Source organism: Vipera berus (genome assembly GCF_964194415.1).
Source record: "Vipera berus genome assembly, chromosome: 1".
Classification (NCBI taxonomy): domain Eukaryota; kingdom Metazoa; phylum Chordata; class Lepidosauria; order Squamata; family Viperidae; genus Vipera; species Vipera berus.
Window position 1 is genome coordinate 345,621,573 of NC_138202.1, and position 24,038 is coordinate 345,645,610.

Sequence of the window (24,038 nt, forward strand, 5' to 3'; positions counted from 1 at the left end):
AGAAAAAAAAATCTAGAAATACAAAATGTAGGAGTGCATCCACTTTCCAAGAAAGCATGGAGTGTGGCACCCATAAGCTTAAGCCTGCCTCCAGGTAACTTTCTTGAAGGCCACCAGGTTCTCTGTCACCTTCGATTTCTTTTCAAGTGTCTTTTAATAAAAATGAATGGAATGCCGGCACGCTCTTAACTCCAGTCTACTTGTCTTTTGGGTAACACGTCCAGACAGTACATAAACAGCACAAGTTGATTGTGCCAAAAAGGCTCTTGGGGATGGGGGGGTCTGCGATGCAGAACAATTGTGCTGGCTTCTGTCTGTGTGTTTTTTAATACATCTCAGCTCATCTACTCCACAGCAAGAGTCCCTGTTTCTAAGGCGCTCTCTCTCTCTCTCTCTCTCTCTCTCTCTCTCTCTCTCTCTCTCTCTCTCTCTCTCTCTCTCTCCTTCCCTGAGTTAATTGCATTTCATCTTTGCCTTCTGAACTTTATAATTATTTGTTGCGTGAGCTGGAGCTGAGCCAGAACCCTTTGGGGAAAGATGGAATAGCTCAGATCTTCTTCCCACAGGAATGATAACACAAGAGGGAGAACCTGATTGGGCAAAAGGAATGGCTTTGCAGAGGGCCTGGCAATGTGGCGCTTGGTGAAACTCTTGCTGTCTAACTGAGAGTGGGCCGGTTTCCAAAGACCAAGTGATTATAGCTCTAGGAAAGTCTTCCACGGTGTCATAAGTAGCTTGGGTGCATAGCAACTGCTGCTAAATCGTTTCTCATTGTGATTAACCTTGTGTAGACTCTGGTTCTCCATTGTCCTTGAAACTCATGGCCAGTTTGGGCAGGTGCATGCAATAGCAATAGCAATAGCACTTAGACAGCTTCACGGTGCTTTACAGCAGGGCTCTTCAACCTGGCTCCTTTGAGGACTTGTGGACTTCAACTCCCAGAATCCCTCAGCCAGCATAGCTGGCTGAGGAATTCTGGGAGTTGAAGTCCACAAGTCCTCAAAGGGGCCAGGTTGAAGAGCCCTGCTTTACAGCCCTCTTTAAGTGGTTTACTGAGTCAGCATATTGCCGCCTACAATCTGGGTCCTCAAAGATGGAAAGCTGAGTCCACTTTGAGCTGATGAAGATCGAACTCTGGCCGTGAGCTGAATTAGCCTGCAATACTGCATTCTAACCACTGCACCATCACAGCTCCTAATCACAATAAGAATAATAAGTTCTTGTGGGTCACCAAAGTCATTTAGCCAATTTTCTGAATTCACACGATACATTTGAACCAGAAACTAATCAAATGGATAAAGCTTGTACAAGACTACATTGGCTTGTAAACACAAATGTCTTTTTAAACTAGCTGCATCATCAGCCTGAAAGTAATGAGCTTTATGAAGAACCTAATGTTCTCTCTTTTGACTCAGAGTCACTCAAGATTAAATGGATTGAATTTGGTGGCAAACAAGCAACAGCATGGTTTTCTGTTAATTTTTCAAAGAATAACTAAATAAAATAGAACCATGAATATTTAGATAGGTGTAATGACCCTATTTTTAAAAAAGTACTATGGCTGTAACCCTGCCAAAGTAAGGAGCTACTTTCTCCTCCCTCCCCCACCTCCTGGTCACTTTAAATATATATATACAGTATATATGTAGGAGATAATCAGGCTGAACCTGAGGGAGGGGTCAAAGCTGTCATCAGTCTCACATCCCTTTGCACCCACAAAAGATCTATGTCCATCCATCTTGAATTCCATTGTCTTATCACCAGGGAACACCTGCTGCCGGCATCGATTTCCCTCCGCCCTGTGCGTTCCCACAGAGAGGGCCTCCTCAGGGTGCCACCGGTCAGAGAATGTCGACTGGTGGCCCCCAGGGGGAGATCTTTCTCTGTGGGCGCCCCGGAGCTATGGAATCAGCTCCCGGTTGAGCTCCGGACGGCGCCCGACCTTCGCTCCTTTCGCCGCGAGCTAAAAACATACTTTTTTGAACAAGCTGGCCTGGCCTGATGGGGGGATCGGGGGCTATTTATTAGGTTTTAAATATCTATTTTAGTATGTGGGCATTTATTTAATTTAGTTTTAACTTTTGTAATTTGTATTTTTATTCTTGCCCTGTTCACCGCCCTGAGTCCTGCGGGAGAAGGGCGGTATAGAAATATTATTAAAATAAAATTATTAAAAAATCTACCAACTTGCTTTGACCATCAGTAGTTCAGATTCTTATAGAAAGCTTTAGCATACAACAAACATATATTTTCATCTGAACTGCCAGGACTCCTGATTTCCTGTGCTTGACAATGTATTTAAAGAATTATAAAAAGTGAAGGCCATGTGTTTAGGAAGCCACAGGGACCTGTTAGAAAACAGCCCCTGAAAGTAAGCATTGCGTGACAGATCCTTGGGTGTGCTAAGCCGCAGGAGCAATTGTGTTGTTCCCCAAAGCTTGCATGGCAGTGGGGGTACTAGGGCTAAAGTCAAGCCTCTGATCTCTGCTTCAGATCCAGCTTTGGCACTGCTGCCAAGTACATTTGTTCAGGGGTAGCTGGGAGTGGGGATAGAGAATTGTTTCTCTTTTGTTTTGGGTGGGGTAGGATTTGACACACCAGCAAAGTCAAGCATTTTCCAAATTTTTGACACGCCAAGCCCAAAGGTTTCACCATCATTGCCCTATGGTCATTTCAGATTTATTGTCATATTTTGAAAATGCTGGACATTAATGAAGAGATCTACCAGATGCTAACTGAAATAATTCTGGAAATGTCCCTTCTTTCCTAATGTGGGATCTGTTTTACTCGGTTTGTCTTTCCTTGGAAAATTGAAGTGTGGTCGACAAAATGAGCACTGAAATATAGATTTGTTTAGCACAGAAGTACTGGAGGGAGCCAGTGCTGAATTCAATTTTGCTTACCAGACCTGTTGTTTTTTGTACATGAAATAGTAAAGTTAAGGAGGGTTCGGAAGCTTAATCTGCAGCCAGAGAACATCTTAAGCCAGCCTGTTTGTGCATATTTTTGGTCTATGGAAATTTTATTTGCACTTATTGTTCTGTCCCCTCTTCTCTATCACTGAAAATGTCATCATGGTATTTTTGTTGCTAAATGTTGATAATGATAACAGATAACAGATAATTAAGCTCCCATCTAAATATTATTTTTTTTAAAGGAAAAAGAGCAAGTCATTTCATTTAATCGTGTCCAGTTCCTCATGAATCGCTGTTTCCCTGTAGGAGCAATTATGTTTGCATAACAGATCTACTCCTCATGGTTTACTTACCCACTTACGGAATAACCCAGTTGTATTCATGCTGACACTGAATCATAGACTCAACTGGCTGGTTTTTCACAACATAGTGAGCCAACCACATTTAATCTGGGGTACTGTGAGAACCCAGTCTATAGGTATTTGTCTGAGTATGGAAGTTAGATTTCTTACTCCCAAGTCGTCTACAAGTAAAGATTTCACATTTCAACCATATATTGATAAATCTGGTATAGTAAATGTACACATAGTCCTTGACTTAAAACAGTTGGTTTAGTGACCGTTCAAAGTTACAAGGACACTGGAAAAAATGACTCATGACTGTTTTTCACATTTACAACTGCTGCAACATTTCCATGGTCACATGATCAGAATACAGACGCTGGGCAACTGATTCATATTTATGATGGCTGCAGTGTCTCATGGTCCATGGGATCACCTTTTATGGTCTTCTGACAAACAGAGTCAATGGGGAAGGCAGATTCATTTAACAACCGTGTTACTAACTTAACAACTGCAGTGGTTCACTTAACAACTGTGGCAAGAAACATCATAAAATGGGGCAAAACTCTCTTAACAACTGTCTCACTTAGCAACAGAAATTTGGGGCTCAGTTGTAGTCAAGAACTACCGGTATTTGTATTTGCATTTGGATGAATGGACTTGAGTTAAATGTATTTCTTCCTTCCCCAAATTGGTGCCTCTACAGATTCACTGATAAAAAAATCTATTGAATTTTCAGCAGCATGTGCAAAAGGTCTGTTGCATGAAAATTGGGATGTTTGCCCATTGAATAGCCAGATCTGAGAAGCTATTATTCCTGAAACAGGATTATCTTAATTTATGGGTTTTCTCTATCACATTTGTGTTTCTCCTGAGTGGCCTGGTGGTGAAGATACTCACCTTCCACTAAGAAGGTTGAGAGTTCAATCCTAGCTAGTGGCAGATGTTTCTCTCCTAGTGTGCGAAGAAGAAATATCTGCTGCTAATTCTTCCTGGTATCAGGAAGGGCATCCGGCCAGTAAATGCTCAGCTCCATCCAGTCATCCCAACTCTACCCTGAATTAAGGGATTATAGGGTTGTAAAAAAAGGGAGTTTGTGTTTCTCCTATGAATATCATTTGCTGCATGTTTCATTCCACAGCTTTCTTTTATTCTCTGTCTGGTTTGGCATTTGCTGTTATTACCACTGTGTGACAGTCAGCTGGGTTCATGGCCCAAACTCATGGATTTTCCTCTGGAACGTCAGCAAAATCTGTTTGTATAATAGTCTCATACGTATATGTATGAGGATGGCAATTAATTGGCTTGTGCACGTTTTAAGTAATCTGTACAGCAGTTGCCAAAGACGAACGCACCATTTCTCATGGAAGGGTGTTTCCTGCCTGCTGTCATTCTCCTGAGACATGTTGATGAATGTTCTGATCAGCAAAAACTTCTGTCTGCCACCAGCAACTCTTTTGCGTATCTTCAGTTGCATAAAAGTGCTTTTGCTCCAGTGAATGGGCCCTTTGAATTGCTAAAATGCTTTTCTTTTTCTTTCAACTGCTGTGTCAAGACTATATATCCTTTTGTCTATGTCAATTTCTCATGCCCTCTTCCTTAAATCCCTTCAGTTTCTGTATCTATAATTTAAAAAGAAGGAATATTTGCATTGCTTTGAACCACCTAACCCCAACATATACTTGATCTAATGGTATGGTGCATTTTTTTTGTGTGCCTTCAAGTCAATTTTAACTCCTTGCAACAGCCCAGACTAGTCCTTGTGGTTTGTTTTACAAGAATTTCAAAAGTTATTCGCCCTTGCCTTCTTCGAAGAGCTGAGAGAAAGGAACTGGCCCAAGGTCATCCAGCCGAATTTGTACCTAAGGTGAAACTAGAACTCACCGTTCTTCCGCCTGATGCCTTACTCACCAAACTGGCTTTAATGATATGACATGCCATTCTTGTAACTTTAACGTTACCTTAAAAAATGCTTTCCCGATAAATTGGACTCCTTAATGAGCAGGAAGTTGGACTCAGTAAACTAAATCAACTTCCCTCCGCCCTGCACGTTCCCACAGAGAGGGCCTCCTCAGGGTGCCACCGGTCAGAGAATGTCGACTGGTGGCCCCCAGGGGGAGGGCCTTCTCTGTGGGCGCCCCGGATTTATGGAATCGGTTGCCGGTTGAGCTCCGGATGGCGCCCGACCTTCGCTCCTTCCGACGCGATCTGAAGACTTATTTATTCGAACAAGCCGGCCTGGCCTGATGGGGGATGGGTTGGGATTTTATTGTTTTTCTTAATATATTTATTTATTGTTTTAGCCTGGGCATTGTGTTTAATTCTTTTTAACTTTTGTATCTTGTATTTTTATATGTTTGCCCTGTTCACCGCCCTGAGTCCTTCGGGAGAAGGGCGGTATACAAATAATAATAATAATAATAATAATAATAATAATAATAATAATAATAATAATAATAATAATAATAATAATAATAATAATAATAATAATAATATGTCCTTTCAGCTGTATAGCAGCGTTCAGACAACACACTAGACATTAAAACAAGTTAGCAGGATGCAGTTGCTGCGGCCTGTGTCCCAAGACAATATATCCCAATGACTCCCAGCAGTTTATGGCAATGAAAACAACTATAAATAACAGTGAGGGGCCCTTGGTGCTCTCTGAACTTGGTTGTTTTCTAGCAAACGTTTCATTACCCAAACTAGGTAACATCATCAGCACTGAGGATGTTACCTAGTTTGGGTAATGACACATCTGCAAGAAAACAGCCAAGCTCAGAGAACATCAAGGACCCTGCATTTCAACCCTGAGCTACAAATATCCTCCTTTATTAATAACAGTAACAACTATGGTACTACTACAGTACTATTCCAAATCAACTTGGCAGTTGTCTCAACATAAAGAACAATAGCATTATTCAGCCTCTGTTCCATTAAACAGCAAGATTCTTCTTCAAACATCCTATGAAAGAGTTCAGTTTTAATGGTTCATTCATGATATAGTTGGCTTCCCATGTCATACTGGGTCATGTGGAAGTGTTACATGTTGAGCAGACAGGAGAACAGACTCAGATGACCCAGTCACTTAAATTTAAGGGAGTTAATCTGAAAGACTGGCTGGGATAGTTTCTTGCCCTTTTTTCCATCTTCTACCAACTTTCATAGCAGAGCTGTGAACTCCCCTCTCCAGAAGTTCAATCTGACTGCAGAAGCTTCAAAGACACAACATGACTAATTAAGTAGGTTTGAATGTAGACATGAAAGAAGTCATATACCTACAATATATCCACTACTGCCAAACCCAGAAATCAAGTCCTATACATGCATGAAATGGACAGAGAATTTCATTTTAAGCTCTGTGTCTCCTATTTTTACAAATGAATGGATTTGCTTCATTATGACTTAGGTGCCAGCCAGCAGGCCTATTTAACATTTGGACAGTATGGTATGGACACTCTTGGAAAATGGCAGGGCTAATTGCAGAGCCTTTACCAGAAGGAATACAGTTGAAGTTGGTTTGTTTATTTCCTTGTTTTAAGTCTTATATGGATTGGTGGTGCAGTGGTTAGAATGCAGTATTGTAGGCTAACTCTGCTCACTGCCAGCAGTTCGATCCTGACTGGCTCAAGATTGACTCAGCCTTTCATCCTTCCAAGGTTGGTAAAATGAGGACCCAAATTGTTGGGGGCAATAGGCTGACTCTATAAACCACTTAAGAGAGGGCTGTAAATCACTGTGAAACGGTATATAAATCTAAGTGCTGTTGCTATTGCTGTGGACTCCTATCTCATACAACAATAGGTGGCCCACAACAACTTTTTAAAAACAAGAATGAAAACAGAACCATTCTTCCCATCATATGCCAGTCCAATCAGACTATTAGTCTCCTGACTCAGTCTTCATCCTAAGCAATGCTTGGGGGAAGAGACAGGTCTTCATGACTTTCTAGAAGGCTAAAAGAATAAGATGATACCACTCTAATGGCAGAAAGTGAAGAGGAACTAAAGAGCCTCTTGTTGCAGGTGAAGAAGGAGAGTGCAAAAGTTGGGTTGAAACTAAACATTAAGAAAACCAAGATCATGGCATCTGGCCCTCTCAATTCCTGGCAAATAGATGGGGAAGAAATGGAGGTAGTGACAGATTTTATTTTCCTGGGCTCCAAGATCACTGCAGATGGGGACTGTAGCCAAGAAATTAAAAGACGCTTGCTCCTCGGGAGGAAAGCCATGGCAAATCTAGACAGCACACTAAAAAGCAGAGACATCACCCTGTCAACAAATGTGCGTATAGTCAAGGCTATGGTCTTCCCAGTTGCAATGTATGGCAGTGAAAGCTGGACCATAAGAAAGGCTGAGTGCCAAAGAATTGAAGCCTTTGAACTATGGTGCTGGAGAAGACTCCTGCGAGTCCCTTGGACTGCAAGGCGATCAAACCGGTCGGTCCTAGAGGAGATCAACCCTGACTGCTCTTTAGAAGGCCAGATCCTGAAGCTAAAACTCAAATACTTTGGCCACCTAATGAGAAGGAAGGACTCACTGGAGAAGAGCCTAATGCTGGGAAAGATTGAGGGCAATAGAAGAAGGGGACGACAGAGAATGAGGTGGCTGGATGGAGTCACTGAAGCAGTAGGCGTGAGCTTAAATGGACTCCAGAAGATGGTAGAGGACAGGAAGGCCTGGAGGAACATTGTCCATAGGGTCGCGATGGGTCGGATACGACTTCACAACTAACAACAACAACAACAAAAGAATAAGGGCCCCTTGAATCTTAGGTGGGATGCAATTCCAAAGGGCTGGGACAGTTGTAGAGAAGGCACACCTCTGACACCTCCATCAGATGACAGCGTTTAAGGGAGGAGGCCAATAGCACACCCACCCTATCTGGCCTAGTGGGACGGACAGATATGCTCAGAGAAAAACAGTCCCACAGATAACTTGGCCCTGTGTTATGGAAGGTTTTAAAGGTGATAACCAGCTTGCTGCCCATTGTTCTGCTGGATATTCTTCTCGGATGTTCTTGAGCCTTCTTGTTTATATTTGTCTCTTGTGGTGGGCTCACTTCCCATTCCTTTTAAACTTTTAAAAAATATTTTTTAAAAATTTTTTTTTGACATGGGATAGAAAGCTGAGCAAGTGAGAAGCAAAGAGTTGCTGAACATCATGTTGGGGGATCCAGATCTCAGGGTCATATGTAAACCCAGATAATAGTTGACCAATGAACCCTTTGATCTCTGTCTTGTGTATCCTTAAAGCAGTACACACGCACATACACACACTGGGGAATTTGTGGTTTTGCATGTGCAGGGAGGAGAAGAAATTAGGAAATGTAATTGAGGAAAGGAAGTAAAAACAGCAACTCCCCAGAGGAGGCTTTAAGGGCAAAAAGTCACACGTGCAATAGAATTGCTTCTCTTGAGTGCTCTTGCGTCACCACTGCAGTTTCCAATTTAATTCTTTGGAAATGATAGAAAAACAGTTGCAGGGCCCAGAGGAGGTCCAAACAGGCGTGAGGGTGAAGTAGGAAATTGGCTCGCTCCAATTAGTAAAGCAGATTTCCCCAGGCTCTTTCCTCCCAAGCATATTCGCACTGGAATTGGGGGGGTCTCTGTTTTCATTCTGCAGCCGTAGTGAGTTGTCGAATTAGGCATGGGCACTTAGAAAACCATCCGATTGCTCCATTTCTGACAATTGGGAGTCGAATGCCAAGTTTGGGGTTGCCAAAATGAGACTGTAGGATTGAGAATTGCAATCTTTGTGGATGACATAAGGCAGGGGTAGGCAACCTCGGCTCTTTTATGACTCATGGACTTCAGGCTCAGGAATTCTGGGAGTTGAAGTCCATGAGTCATAAAAGAGCCGAGGTTGCCTACCCCTGACATAAGGTCTCCTGCTTGAGTAGGGGGTTGGACTAGAAGACTTTCAAGGTCCCTTCCAGCTCTATTTTGATTGATTGAATATAAAGATAGAACCAGAAATGTTTATTTTGGGTTTAATGGTGTGTGGGGGGGGAATGGAACTTTGATGTTACATATGTTAAGGGCAGCAAGATTAGTTTATACACAAAAATGGAAGGACACTTTGATTCCCACAATGGATGAATGGCTGCAAAAGTTGAGGGAGTTAGCAGAGATGGCTAAATTGACTGCTTTGCTTAAAGAAGAAAACACAGTTACTTTTGTTTCTACTTGGAAACCACTTCTGGACTTTGTGCTTAAAAAAATGAAACTTTGATTTTAAGTTTTATCGATTAGATAGGTTTGTTGTTATAGAAATGGCTAGTTTATATTACTGTGTAAAAGTAAAAAAGGGACGCGGTGGCTCAGTGGGTTAGGACGCTGAGCTTGTCGATCACAAGGTCGGCAGTTTGGCGGGTCGAATCCCGAGTGCCGCGTAGCAGAGTGAGCGCCTGTTACTTGTCCCAGCTTCTGCCAACCTAGCAGTTCGAAAGCACATAAAAATGCAAGTAGAAAAATAGGGACCACTACGGTGGGAAGGTAACAGTGTTCCGCGCGCCTTTGGCGTCTAGTCATGCCGGCCACATGACCATGGAGATGTCCTCGGACAAGCGCTGGCTCTTTGGCTTTGAAACGGAGATGAGCACCGGCCCCTAGAGTTGGAAACGACTAGCACGCATGTGCGGGGGAACCTTTACCTTTTTTAAAAGTAAAAAGCTGAAGTTTGATGCTATTAGCTTATTCTACTGCACCAAAGGGAATTGGAAGTCAACACCTTTTCTTTTCTTTTTTCCCCTCTTTTCTCCCCCTATACTTTCCCCTTTCCTTCTCCCTCCCTTACTTTCCCACTTTCTTTTGTATTTTTTGTATGTTAAATTAGAAACTAATAAAATATAGAATTACAATGTTTGTGGTGTGGGGAAGAGATAGATACAAGCCACAATAGGAGAAGCCCTCTGACTTGACTCTGCTCAGCCATGTGAGGACTTGGGATGATATTCGTTGAATGTTGGAGAATAGGAGGAAGGAAATGAAAAATGGGTCTCCTCATTTCTTCTTCCTGCTTCTATGACCCATTTGTGAATTTCCCTACTTCTTTACTGTATCTCTTTCCACTTTCATTCAGAGATCAGAAGCTAACAATCCCAACAGCTGTGTTCTCTGGGAATAGTGAATGACTATTTTGTTCTTAATAAAAATGTAGAAGGACTGTGTTGGATCCATTTGTTTATTCATGTCAGAAGCATCACAATTAAAATAAGGCATATTATATGACATAAAATATAGGATTAAAATATGTACAAATTAAAAGATCTTGCTCAGAAACTAGCAACATTAGTTGTGTTCTGTTGCGCTGCCATGACGTCCTCAACTGTACACTGATCAGGCCACAAAGGGCAGGTATACATATGTGTTGTTTTCTGCATGTTAACAGAATCACAAAGAGCAGAAGCAATTTGTTCAGAGTGTCTGATCTGCTTTAAAAGTGCATTTGGAACAGGATGTGTGTCCTCTCACAAAATAGCTCCCCACTCCAATCTAGTCCTGAACCAGAAGGCATCACAGTGGCTCACAACTGTCTAGAGTCCAATTCAGGTGGTATATAAAAGTCATAATCAGTAATAAAAATCAAATCTAATTCCAAATCTTCAAAAAGTTGACTTACTCCAGATATGCATTCTCAGCTTTAAAGTGCCCTCGTGCCCCCACCCAGAGTTTTGCAGGAAGGCAAGGGGAATTTCTGCCTAGGGCCTGAAGTTTCAGCTGAATTATTCCAGCATAAATTAGTGATCCAGTCATCTCGATCCAAATCTCTCCATCCTATTATATTTTTCAAACATTATTTGAGAAAGCAAAATGTAGAATATTTTATTTTTCTTTGAAATGGGGTTAGACATGCACATCCTTGGTGTGTTTGTGTCTGTGTGTTCTGTTGGATTTGTGCGTGGGCCATCTCATGTGATACATCTTTTCTGCCCCTTTGCAACCATCCCCAAATAAACCAATTAGGGAAGGCTCTTAATCTTCATGTGGAAAGTGGCATGCTTTGTAGAGGATGGTCCTCTAGTCAATGGTCATTTAATTCAAGTCTGGCTTAAAGATTAAGCAACAAAAGAAGTTGCCATTTATAATTCTTGACAGGGACCCCCTCGGGGAGGGTCCCAAAAGTCAGCATGGCAGCTGTAATAGCACAATTGAATCCCCTCCCACCCCTTTTTATGCACACCATGAAACACATGTAAAGGGGGCAGGGCTTCAATTGTGTGGTTGCAGCTGCCATATTGATTTTTTCTTTGCCCTAAATGTTGGATATTATTTCCTTCTTTTTTCAGTTCTTTCCTTGATTATCCCTGTTTCTTGCATTTTCCTTTATCTTTTCATTTCTTTTTCTTTTTTTCTAATTTTTTATTTTTCCATCCTTTTGCACCCTGTATAAAATTATTTCTTGATAAAAAACATATCCAAATATAATTTCTTCCCATGTTATTTCCAAACTGAGGGTTCAAGAAAGGAACGGTTGGATAAGTTTTCAAGAGAAATCTTGGATTTAGCAATCATTTGAGAATACATTGTGGTCACAGAATGGCTCATCTGGCGGACCCATTTACCAGAAGGAAAATGGCACGATCCATTTAGCCCCCCCCACACACACACACAAGCACACACACGCACACTCCAACCCCCGCTTCTCCACCTCAGCTTATGTTAGGTGGGGGTTTTTTGAGCAAAATCTTTGGGTTTTTATTTTATTTGACATCTATTGACATCCAATAGTTTATGATAACATTTACAGTGAAAATAACAAGGGTGCTAGAACATTTGTGTGTGAATATATGAACTTCCTAAAGCAGAGTTCCACAATCTTTTGGGCACCAGGGCCTGTTTCTGTGGAGAGAGGTTTTTTCCACAGACCGGAGGGGGCGGGGTTTTGTGTGCTGCCTGCATCCCGCAGATGGGGCTTTGCTTGTTTGTGCTGATCGGTTGCTGGCATGCTGTGGACCGGTACTGGTCCACGGACCGGGGGTTGGGGACCCCTGACCTAAAGGAAGTAGAAATGGTCTTTAACTTACAACCATCTATTTAGTGACTGTTCAGAGTTACAACGGCACTGAAAACAGTGACTTATGACTGTTTTTCACACTTATGACTGTTGCAGCATCCTCATGGTCACTTGATCAAAATTAGGATGCTTGGCAACTGGCATGTATTTATGACGGTTGCAGTGTCCCGGGGTCATGTGATCCCATTTTGCGTTCTTCTGACAAGCAAAGTCAATGGGGAAGCCCGATTCACTTCACAACCATGTTAGTAACTTAACAACTGCAATGTCGTAAAAAAAAGGTCATAAAATGGAAAGACTCACTTAACAACTGTCTTGCTTAGCAACAGTAATTTGGGGCTCAATTGTGGTCACAAGTCGAGGACTATCTATATTCTTTTTTTAAAGCCAGATGCAATAAGGGATGTATTCTTGGTCACCTTCTTTCTTCAACTGCCTAGTTGCCCAAACTGTTTTAGAATGAGGCTCTGGACAAAATGGATTTTCAAAAATTCCAAAATCCAAGATTGCTCTCCACAATCTATGCACTGATTGAATAAATGTTTGGCATTAACTATTTGTCTAACCAGTGTTCTTCTTTTCCCTCCAGGCGTTTTGCTAGACATTCAGCAACATTTTGGGGTTAAGGACAGTGGAGCTGGCTTGCTACAGACAGGTATGCAACCTCTTCTTTGATCACGTGAAATGTTAATGCTATTTTATAATGCTTTGGTAAGACCACACTTGGAATACTGCATCCAGTTTTGGTAACCACAATATAAAAAAGATGTCGAGACTCTAGAAAGGGTACAGAGAAGAGCAACAAAGATGATCAGGGGACTGGAGGCTAAAACATATAGGGAATGGTTGCTGGAATTGGGTATGTCTAGTTTAATGAAGAGAAGGGTGAGGGGTGACATGATAGCAGTGTTCCAATATCTCAGGGGCTGCCACAAAGAAGAGGGAGCCAAGTATTCTCCAAAGCACCTGAAAGCAGGACAAGAAGCAACGGATGGAAACTAGTCAAGGAGAGAAGCAACCTAGAACTAAGAAGAAATTTTCTGACAGTGAGAACAATTAATCAGTGGAACAGCTTGCCTCCATAAGCTGTGAATGCTCCAACACTGGAAGTTTTTAAGAAGAGACTGGACAGCCATTTGCCTGAAATGGTATAGGGCAGTGATGGCGAACCTTTTAGAGACTGAGTGCCCAAACTGCAACCCAAAACCCACTTATGTATCATTGGGTAGGCGTGGCCCATTGGGTGGGTGTGGCCCATTGGGTGGGCGTGGCTGCAGTGGTAACGGCAGACTGGGACTAAAAAGTTCAATCAATCAATTCCAACTTTGTGAGATCTTTTTTTTCCCCCTGCGAGAAGTTGAAATTGATTGATTGAACCTTTTTTTATTTTTTGCACACAAAGGTGGAGGCCTAAAGCAAAAAGGTTTTATAAAACCCAGCTGAAGGCCTAGGACTGGGGCGACAGTGCGCGTGCTTGCAGAGAAGGCTCTGTGTGCCACCTGTGGCACCCGTGCCATAGGTTCGCCACCACGGGCATAGGGTTTTCTGCCTGAGCAGGGAGTTGGACTAGAAGGCCTCCAAGGTCCCTTCCAACTCTTTTATTTTGTTATTGTGTTCTGTTATTCTAATTCATTTTAATTTTAATGTGTCAGGCTGCCCAATTCCATAGCAACTCTGGATGGCATACAGTACTGAGCACAAAATTAGCAGCAGTAATAAAGGTAGTGAGCCATCTGGAAAAAGCAACAGCCAGTAGCTTCTCAACACAAAACATTCACATTAGGGACCCACCATCCGAGTAAGGGGGGAATATTCTTTTGGGAGGTAGGTACTAGTTTTGGACTTGTTTGTATTGGGTTTTTTTTTGTGGTCCCCATACTTTGAAGCCAAGGTTGTGGCAGGCTTGTGATGGTGTACCAGGTTTGCTTCAAATTGCAGTTAATTGGCAAATAGGCTTTTATAGGTATTATGTGTCTCCAGTTTGCAATGTATGGCAGTGAAAGCTGGACCATAAAAAAGGCTGAGCGCCAAAGAATTGAGGCCTTCAAACTGTGGTGCTGGAGAAGACTCCTGCGAGTCCCTTGGACTGCAAGGCGATCAAACCGGTCAGTCCTAGAGGAGATCAACCCTGACTGCTCTTTAGAAGGCCAGAAGCTAAATCTCAAATATTTTGGCCACCTAATGAGAAGGAAGGACTCACTGGAGAAGAGCCTAATGCTGGGAAAGATTGAGGGCAAGAGAAGAAGGGGACGACAGAGAATGAGGTGGCTGGATGGAGTGACTGAAGCAATAGGCGTGAGCTTAAATGGACTCCAGAAGATGGTAGAGGACAGGAAGGTCTGGAGGAACTTTGTCCGTAGGGTCGCGATGAGTCGGACATGACTTTGCAGCTAACAACAACAAAAAAAAATGTGTCTCCACTGGTTTGTTTGCTATGCTTGGGGAGTGAAGCTGAGCAATAAATGGTGGGAATACTTCAAAACTCTGCCATCGCTCTGTGATATTCTCTATAAACACAAATGTTTACAAGCAGTAGTCTCTTCATAGAGAGCTGGTTTGGTGTAGTGGTGAAGGCACCTAGACTAGAAACTGGCACACCGTGAGTTTTAGTCCCACCTTGGGCACAAGCCAGTCACCCTCTCTTAGCCCTAGGAAAGCAGCAGTGGCAAACCGCTTCTGAAAAACCTTGGTTAAAAAAAGCTGCAGGGAGTTGTCCAAGCAGTCTCTGAGAATTGGACAAGATTGAACAGAAGAAAAATAAAAGGTTATAAGACAAAGGTTATAAAAGGTTATAAGACAAAGGCAGACAAAATGTCGGAACTCATGGAATCGTAAAAGGTTAAAGTGCAAGAATAGGCAAACTTGGCTCTTTTATGACTCTGGACTTTAACTCCCAGAATTCCTGAGCCAGCCATGCTGGCTCAGGAATTCTGGGAGTTGAAGTCCACAAGTCATAAAAGAGTCAAGGTTGCCTACCTCTGAAGTAGGGGGAAAATAGTGCAATAAGACATCTGAATACATCAGACCTGCAGATATTGCTTGGAATCTGCCACATATACAGAAAACCTTTCTTTATTTTTCTCGCAAATGTTTACATTCATGTGGTACCCATTACATTTAGAAGGGTGGAGAATTCTGGTTCTAAGACTGCTGCCAATTAGGGATGTCCAGATCATTTTGAATTGGGTTCCTGCCAAAGTTGCATGAAATAATTCACTCAAGTCTATTAAAATTTGTGTTTTTGTTGTTTTTTTTAAAAGCAAGATCTAACACCCTTAACACTTATCAGTGCCATCAAGAATATATTTTCAATCCTTATGGAAAGCTGAAAGTTCTGGACAGTCTTAATGATCTGGCAGCTGGACTCACATACCTGGACAGGTGATGCTGTTTTGAGACGTCTACATTAGGCTATGTTTACAATATGGATCATGATGATTGCAGATGGTCTGAAGTTTTGCAATCTCTGCTAGTGAGAAGTTGTTTCTTTCCATTACATCTAAGACAATGTTTCTCAACCTTAACCCCTTTGAGATGTGTGGACTTCAATTCCCAGAATTCTCTAGCCAGCATGGCAGGCTGAGGAATTCTGTGAGTTGAAGTCCACATAATAGTCCCAGGTTGAAAAACATTGATCTAAAGTCATGCATTTGAAGTTACAATGGCACTGAAAAAAAGTGATTTATGATCGTTTTTCACACTTATGACCATTGCAGCATCCCCATGGTCACATGATCAAAATTCAGCCGTTTGGCAACTGACTGATATTTATGATGATTGCAGTGTCCCGGGGTGATTTGTTCACCTTTTGCGACCTTGTGACAAGCAAAACAGTCGTGTTACTAACTTAACAACTGCAGTGATTTACTTAACAATTGTGACAAGAAAGGTCACAAAATGGGACAAAACTCACTTAAGAAATGTCTCACTTAGTAACAAAAATTTGGGGCTTAGTAGGTCGTAAACTTATCATCATGTGTATATCCCTTTTATTCCCCCTGCACACTAGATGTATTGGCTTTTTCCAATTAAGTTAGATAAGTAGTGTCTTGGAGGCTTTGATTCAATCTTTGTTTTAAGGAAGCAGTTACTCAGATAAACCAAGGTTTGTGAAGTTTCCTTCTTTTTTCATTTTCCCTGAAAATCTCAGAATACCATCTATGCTAAGCAGTAGCATCTAAGGGTGTAGCTATGTTCCAAATTAAGATCTGGTTTGCCTTTTTGAATGTAACACTGAGTCACGATTTGCTGAAAGAATGTTTTGCAAAATATCCTCAACATCCTATAGGCGTAACTGTGTTTGTTTAACCGACTGCAGCAAAAACCACAAAGGATCTTACAATGTTAATTATTTCTTCATATATGTATGCAGTTTATCTTTCACCTAAAAGCGATCCCAAACCAATAAAAAACATCAACTATTTCAAGAAAACATCAGCAGCACTATAGGATTAACATAGCAATATAATTCAACTACAGTTCAGTCTGGATTAGTGCAGTTAATGAATCCCACAAAATGGTTGTATTATTTAAATTCACACTATTCAAAGTGATATTTCAGTGAAATTAGGGCAATTGGTTCCAGCTTGATAGAAATAGGCAGTGAAAATGTTTAAACATAAATATTTATGTGTATATTAATAAAATATTGCAGCAAAAGATTTTTTAAAAATGTACTTTTAAATTAAATATATGGTTAGCAGAATCACAGAGTACAAGGTAGTCCTTGACTTTCTACTGTAATTAAACCCATAGTTATACTCATAAGTTGTGGGAATCGTTAAGCAGGCCACCGTGTGACCATGCCTGATTTTATGACCTTTTTTTTGTAGTGGTCATTAAGCAAATATGGCAGTTGTTAAGCGAATGCTATGGTTGTTAAAGAGTCAGTTCTCCCCAATGGGCGTTTTTGCTGGAAGTAAACACTAGAAATTATCACAAACTACCGAAAATCATAGTCATGTGATCTCGGGATGCTGCAAACAGTCGTAAATGCAAGCTGGTTGACAAGCACCCAAAATGTGAGCCTTGGTGGAGCAGTGGGCTAATGCCTCCTTAAGTAACACCAGCTGCCTGCAATTATTGCAGGTTCGCATCCCACCAGGCTCAAGGTTGACTCAGCCTTCCATCCTTCCGAGGTAGGTAAAATGAGGACCCAGATTGTTGGGGGCAATAAGCTGACTTTGTAATAATGCCGCTTGGGGGGGGGCGAAAGCCCTAATAAGCAGGCATATACATAGAATGAAGGCTATTGCTAAGCACATTGGTTTGTGCTTAAATTGTAAGCCGCCCTGAGTCTTCGGAGAAGGGCAGGATATAAATGGGATTAAAATAAAAATAAAAATAAATAAATAAAATAAAATATGATCACGTGACTGTATGGGGACTACAGGTAATCTTCAATTTACAACCACAATTGAGCCAAAAAATTATGTTAAGTGAGAAATTTGTTAAGTGTGTTTTGCTCTATTTTATGATTTTTCTTGCCACATTTGTTAAGTGAATCATTGCAGTTGTTAAGTTAGTAAATCTGGTTTCCCTATTGTTTCAATACTGTTGTAACTTTGAATGGTCACTAAATGAACAGTTGTAAGTCAAGGACTACCTGTATAGATAGGTTGTGATTATTATGGTGCAAGCTAGTTATATGTGGGTTTGACTGGGGGGAGGACTATAAAGTACACACTGGCTCTACAACAAACATGTTAAACTCACGACGTCATGTGATGTTGCGAGACGTATCGGGATGGTTTTGCCATTGCCGGTAATGGAGTGGGCGTGGCTTCCAGATGATGCATCCAGACTGCAGGCCGGCAGTTTGACACCCCTGCTCTATAATCATGCTCAAAACAACACTGGATAGAAAATTGCCCTCCAAACAATGGTGGGATTCAGCCTGTTCGCACCACTTCAGCAGAACCGGTAGCTAATTTTTTGTTGCCCAAGCCCAGAATGGACTTCTGGAAGCGGCATCCACACAGAGAACTGGTTGTTTGCATATTTGAATCCCACCACTGGTGCAAGCCAGAATAATGCAGTATTTAAGGTAAAGGTAAACGTTCCCCCGCACATGTGTGCTAGTCGTTTCCGACTCTAGGAGCCGGTGCTCATCTCCGTTTCAAAGCCGAAGAGCCAGCGCTTGTCCGAGGACATCTCCGTGGTCATGTGGCCGGCATGACTAGACACCAAAGGTGCACGGAGCACTGTTACCTTCCCACCGTAGTGGTCCCTATTTTTCTACTTGCCTTTTTACGTGCTTTTGAACTGCTAGGTTGGCAGAAGCTGGGACAAGTAACAGGTGCTCACTCTGTTACGCGGCACTCGGGATTCGACCCGTCAAACTGCCGACCTTTTGATCGACAGGCTCAGCGTCCTAACCCACTGAGCCACCGCATCCCATGCAATATTTGATTTAGTGCAAATTGAAAAATTGATATCAGGTCCTATTTAATAGACCCAAAACTCAGTTAAAGTGAGGTTAGAGCATTTGCGGTTGAGGCTGGCACATCCTCAGTTGCGGTTTTAGACACCGCTCATCTTCATGTGTGCAAAACAGAGAAAAGGAAGGTTCCATTAGAGGGAAGCGATAGAAGTTCAAACAAGAAAAAGGTTGTTTTATCACATTAGAGCAACAATGTGATGTAATTGAACGACGTGATTGTGGTCATAGAAATGCTAAAATAGGACAAGATACTGATGACTCAATTTTCGAAGTTCAAATGGCTGTACAGGTAGTCCTTGACTTACAACAGTTCATTTAGTGACTCTTCAAAGTTACAACGGCACTGAAAAAAGTGACCTGTGACCATTTTTCACACTTATGACCTGTAACACCCTCATGGTCACGTGATTTATATTCAGATGTTTGGCAACTGACTTACATTTATGATGGTCACAGTGTCCCGGAGTCATGGTATCCCCTTTTGCGACCATCTGAAAAGCAACATCAATAGGGAAACCCAATTCACTTAACAACAGTGTTACTAGCTTAACAACTGCCATGATTCATTTAAGAAATGTGGCAAGAAAGCTTGTAAAATAGGACAAAACTCACCTACGGTAGCAAATGTCTCACTTAGCAACAGAAATTTTAGGCTCAGGTGGTCGTAAATTGAGGACTACCTGTACCAGCATTGTGTATGTATACAACCCTTTTACTCCCTTTACAGACTAGATTTATTGGCTTATCCCAGTTAAATTAGAAAAGTATTATCTTAGTAGTTTTGGTTCAAGCTTTGTTTTAAGGAAGCAGTCATAAGTCGAGGACTGTTTGGATGGTCAGGAAGGCCTTTAACTGATGTTGAAGTCAAACATGATTTAGGCATCAACTTCAACTGAGCAGAGAAGGAATTTAATTTGTTGGAAGATTTCTGTGGTCTAATCATTAAGATGTCAACTTAGAGCTAAGGAGGTTCATATCTCTGCAGCCATGGAACATCACTACAGGTAATCCCCGAGTTACGACCATTTGTTTAGCAACCATGTAAAGTCAAAACAGCACTGAAAAAAGGGATTGGTACCACACAGTTGTGACTGTTACCGCATCCCTGTGGGATCAAAACTTGGGTGCTTGGCAAGGGTATGTATTTACAATAGTTGCCAGAGTCATGTGATCTCCATTTGTGACTTTCCCAGGTGGCTTCCAACTAGCACAGTCAATTGGGGAAGCCAGATTTGCTTAATGACCCCATGATTTACTTAACAGCTGCAGTGACTTTCTTAATAGCCATGACAAAAAAGATGGTAAAATCATTGCAACTCATTTAACAACTGCCTTGCTTAGCAATGGAAATTCTCCTCCCAGTTGTGGTCGTAAGTCGAGACAGTCCCTCTCTCTCTTGGTCCCACCTACCTCACAGGACTGTTGTAGAGAAACAGGCAACAATGTATCTCCAACATCTAAAAATACTAATGTGATAGCAACATTGCACTCCAATTCTGGAGAAATTGATAGAAACTATGAAGCGTCTTTAAAACAAACAAACCAAATATTTGAATAGCATTTTTATTTTTCGGGCGGGGGGGCTGGTCCTTTCTAAAAACAGGCTATCCCAATTCTCCTTGCAACGGAAGTCCTGCTATTGGAAGGCCAGATGGCTCAGAGGACAGGAAAGGGAAGAGAAGCTTTTGGATTGTTACGGGAAAATGAATGGGGAAAAGGCCTGCTCTGGAAGTCAACTGTACCCTGGGGAGGGGGAGAATATATTTGAATTGTTCTTTAATGGAAACTCGGCAGAATTTGTCCCATCACACACTCAGGCCAGTGGACTTATCCAGAATGAGGTTCTCATTCATGAGAAAAAAGAAATGCCTTGCACGTGAAGTTTGGAAGAAACACCCAAACTACCCTTATTTTGCAGTAATATCTCTCTTTTTTTGTGGGGGGGAGGGTGTATTTGAGTGAAGTGTCTACTCTCTGCAGATTCCTTGACAAGGCTTTTCAAAACTGTTTTGCCATTGCCTCCTTCCAAGGGCTGAGAGAAAGTGACCGGACCAAGGTCAACCAGCTGGTTTCATCCTAAGGCAGAATGAGAACTCACAGTCTCCCAGTGGGTTAGGATGCTGAGCTTGTCGATCAGAAGGTCGGCAGTTTGGCGGGTCGAATCCCGAGTGCCGCGTAGCAGAGTGAGCGCCTGTTACTCGTCCCAGCTTCTGCCAACCTAGCACTTCAAAAGCACATAAAAAAATGCAAGTAGAAAAATAGGGACCACTGCGGTGGGAAGGTAACAGCGTTCCGTGTGCCTTTGGCGTCTAGTCATGCCGGCCACATGACCACGGAGACGTCCTCAGACAAGCGCTGGCTCTTTGGCTTTGAAACGGAGATGAGCACTGGCCCCTAGAGTTGGAAACGACTAGCACGCATGTGCGGGGGAACCTTTACCTTTACCTTTTACTATACCAAACTGGCTCAGCCCATATTGAACATTAAGAAATAGTGTATCGGGATTGGAAAAAAAAAGTCTTTTCAGCAGTGGTCTCTTTATTATGACCTATTATGATAAATAGTGGTCTATTTATTATGTCCCTTTATTATGGAATGCTTTCTTCCAGGTTTTGCAGATTTTATTAGACTTCAGCTCCCCAAGGCTTTAGCTAGCATGGATGATGATAGTTAAAAGAGTTCAATTTACAAAGGGCTGTCGGATTTTCCTCTCTGCTTTGTTCCATTGATCCCTTAGAAGCCATGCCTCGCATGCTTTCCTTCACTTATTTCACCAAAACTGACTGTTTTAAACTTTATTCGTATTCCATCTGCTGCCCAGAGGAACTATTGTGATTAGGCAGGTGGTAAATGAATGACGTAAATAGAATGTATGCAGAGGTTGAATTTTTTTCAGCATTCCCAATGTAAATCCCTTTCCTTTCCCTACCCTGTAGGGTAAAGTATTGGCATGGGAGGAAATCTTTATTGTTTGATTTTAATCAATAGATACAACAGTCTTAGGAAGAAGTATAAAAGGACAGGTACAGTTAGAAGCTATGTTCTCCCTTCCCCAAGAACAAAGGTTAGTTAAACATTTAAATAGCTGGGAGATCAGGGTCTTTTAGGAACTGTCTGATTGGATGGTTTCATTTGCTTCTAAATGGTTTTAAAGAGTTACATGAGTTTTTCTCAATCTCAGCAAGTTTAAAAACTGTGAACTTCAACTCCCAGAATTCCCCAATCAGTGCTGGCTGGGGAATTCTGGGAGTTGGAATCTTAAAATTTGAGATTGAGAAATACTGGGTTAGATTATGATCATCACTGGGTGAGTAGATAAAATCCATGCTCTTCCTAATTCTATGAAGTAGAAAATGATTTTATCAGAAAACACAGTTTCAAAAGTTAGTTGGTGTTGGAGAAGACCAAGCTAAAGACTTAACTAAAGTCACTGCATAATTATTGAAATGTAGAAAATAAGACGGGAATGGGGCAAATGGCATCGTCCTTTGTTTTGCCCTTCACCAGTTAGCATCCTGTCACTGTCCACCCCCATATATGTCTCTCTTTGTTTTGATTAAATTGAAAAGATAAGGACAGAACAATTCCAGCATATGAAATTTAATGGTTTTGGCAGGAGTCTTTATTCGAAATGATGACAATTTGACCTCAAGAGACATCTGTACAGGAACATAGACTGCATTGGCTCTAACTGCCAAATCAAATAGTGAATTACTCTTTTTCTTTTCTAGGACCACAGGATATGCTGGAAGTTAATTTGCAAAGGTTCTTCCCCCCACCACCACCCTCTTTTTAGATTGTCAAATGCCACTATGAATGGAATGGTATCTATTTTTGAGAGCCATGGGAAAAGGGACTAAAGGTTTTAGTCCAAACCACTTGGGTTGCTAAAATTGTCCACTTTCTGCAGATTTTCTAGAGCGTGGTTAACATGGACCTGCTCAAACACCACAAATGCAAGTCCCCCTCTTTAATTTTAGAGAGGATTCCCTATTCTGGTTCCAAGTCTCAAGAACTTATTTTTCCCCTCCCTCTTTCTGTAATGGTAGTCAATAACTATAGTTACTATTTTGCTCCCAAGCAATGCCTTCCTTGCATGCTTGAAATTTTAAAAGTAAATTTCATATCTCACAAGCAGGAAAAAAACAAAACAAAACTGGGCAGTAGAAAAACCGTGGCAGGGAACGTCGTTAGAAAAATCCTGGAGGCAGAAAGGGGAACTAAGAACATGGAATGAGAATCAGATTTGTCATTTTAAAGCCTGAGCAATCCTTCATGCTTCGAATTATGATCCAAGATTCTTTGCTTTCAGGCCATTAATCTTTTTCCACCAAATTGTAAAAGCATGTTTATCTGTTAAGAAGAGCTGTCTTTAAAATGCAGCACATTCCCAAAGTAGCATATAATACATAATGCGGTTATATAAAAATGCACCTTAAGAGCAGAGCCACTAAACAGGAATACATACATCTCCTTTCTGTGAAAATAATCATATAAATAAGCCATGTTCACTGTCCATTTAAAAAGCAACAAAGAGTGAAGTACAGGTAGTCCTCAACTTATGACCATTCATTTGGCAAATGTTCGAAGTTACAGTGGCAATGGAAAAAGTGACTTACAACCGGTCCTCGTGTTTATGACCGTTGCAGCATTCCCACGGTCATGTGGTCAAAAATCGGGCACTTGACAACCAGGATGTATTTACAATGGTTGCAGCAACCCAGGGTCACATGATCTCCATTTGTGACCTTCCCAGCTGGCTTCCAACAAGCAAAGTCAATAGGGGAAGCTGGATTCACTTAACAACTGTAATGATTCACTTAACAACCATCGCAAAAAAAAAGATCATAAAATTGACTTAACAATCACCTTGCGTAGCAGTGGAAATTCTGGTCCCAGTTGTGGTTGTAAGTTGCAATTGCTACCTGTAATCATAAACACTGGGAAAGAATGTTTCATACAAAAAGTCTACAGTTGTTCTGCATGAGTGGCCATTATTCATCCTTCTTGAGAACATACTCTTTCATGTTGCAATTGGAGTATCAGCCAGATTTTGCTTTCCAAAACTCGTGCAAGCTTTCAACTAGGTATCATTATGAGACACGCAGGGAGCGAGTTCTATATGGCATGGAAGCAAGTTGAACAAAAACATTTTTGCAGGAACAAATCAATCAGATGTTAGCATTGTGGATAATTCAAGCCTAATCTATATGACTAATTTAACTGATTTGTAGTGCAAATCCAAAACGCTGGGTTAACTGAGTCGTGAGCTTCTTTATAGGATATCCTGCCATTGATTGACCCTAGTTTTACCTTCTTGGAA

At 41.6% G+C, this 24,038-nt stretch overlaps 1 protein-coding gene across 1 annotated transcript in view; it reads left to right on the forward strand.

Annotated features, from left to right (window-relative positions):
• LOC308671550 (sphingosine-1-phosphate transporter SPNS2-like) overlaps window positions 1–24,038 on the forward strand; it is a 156,276-nt gene that overhangs the window by 40,707 nt on the left and 91,531 nt on the right. Inside the window, exon 2 of the mRNA XM_081333797.1 lies at window positions 12,863–12,928. Coding sequence (XP_081189923.1) covers window positions 12,863–12,928 — 66 coding nt within the window. The remainder of the gene's footprint in view (window positions 1–12,862; window positions 12,929–24,038) is intronic.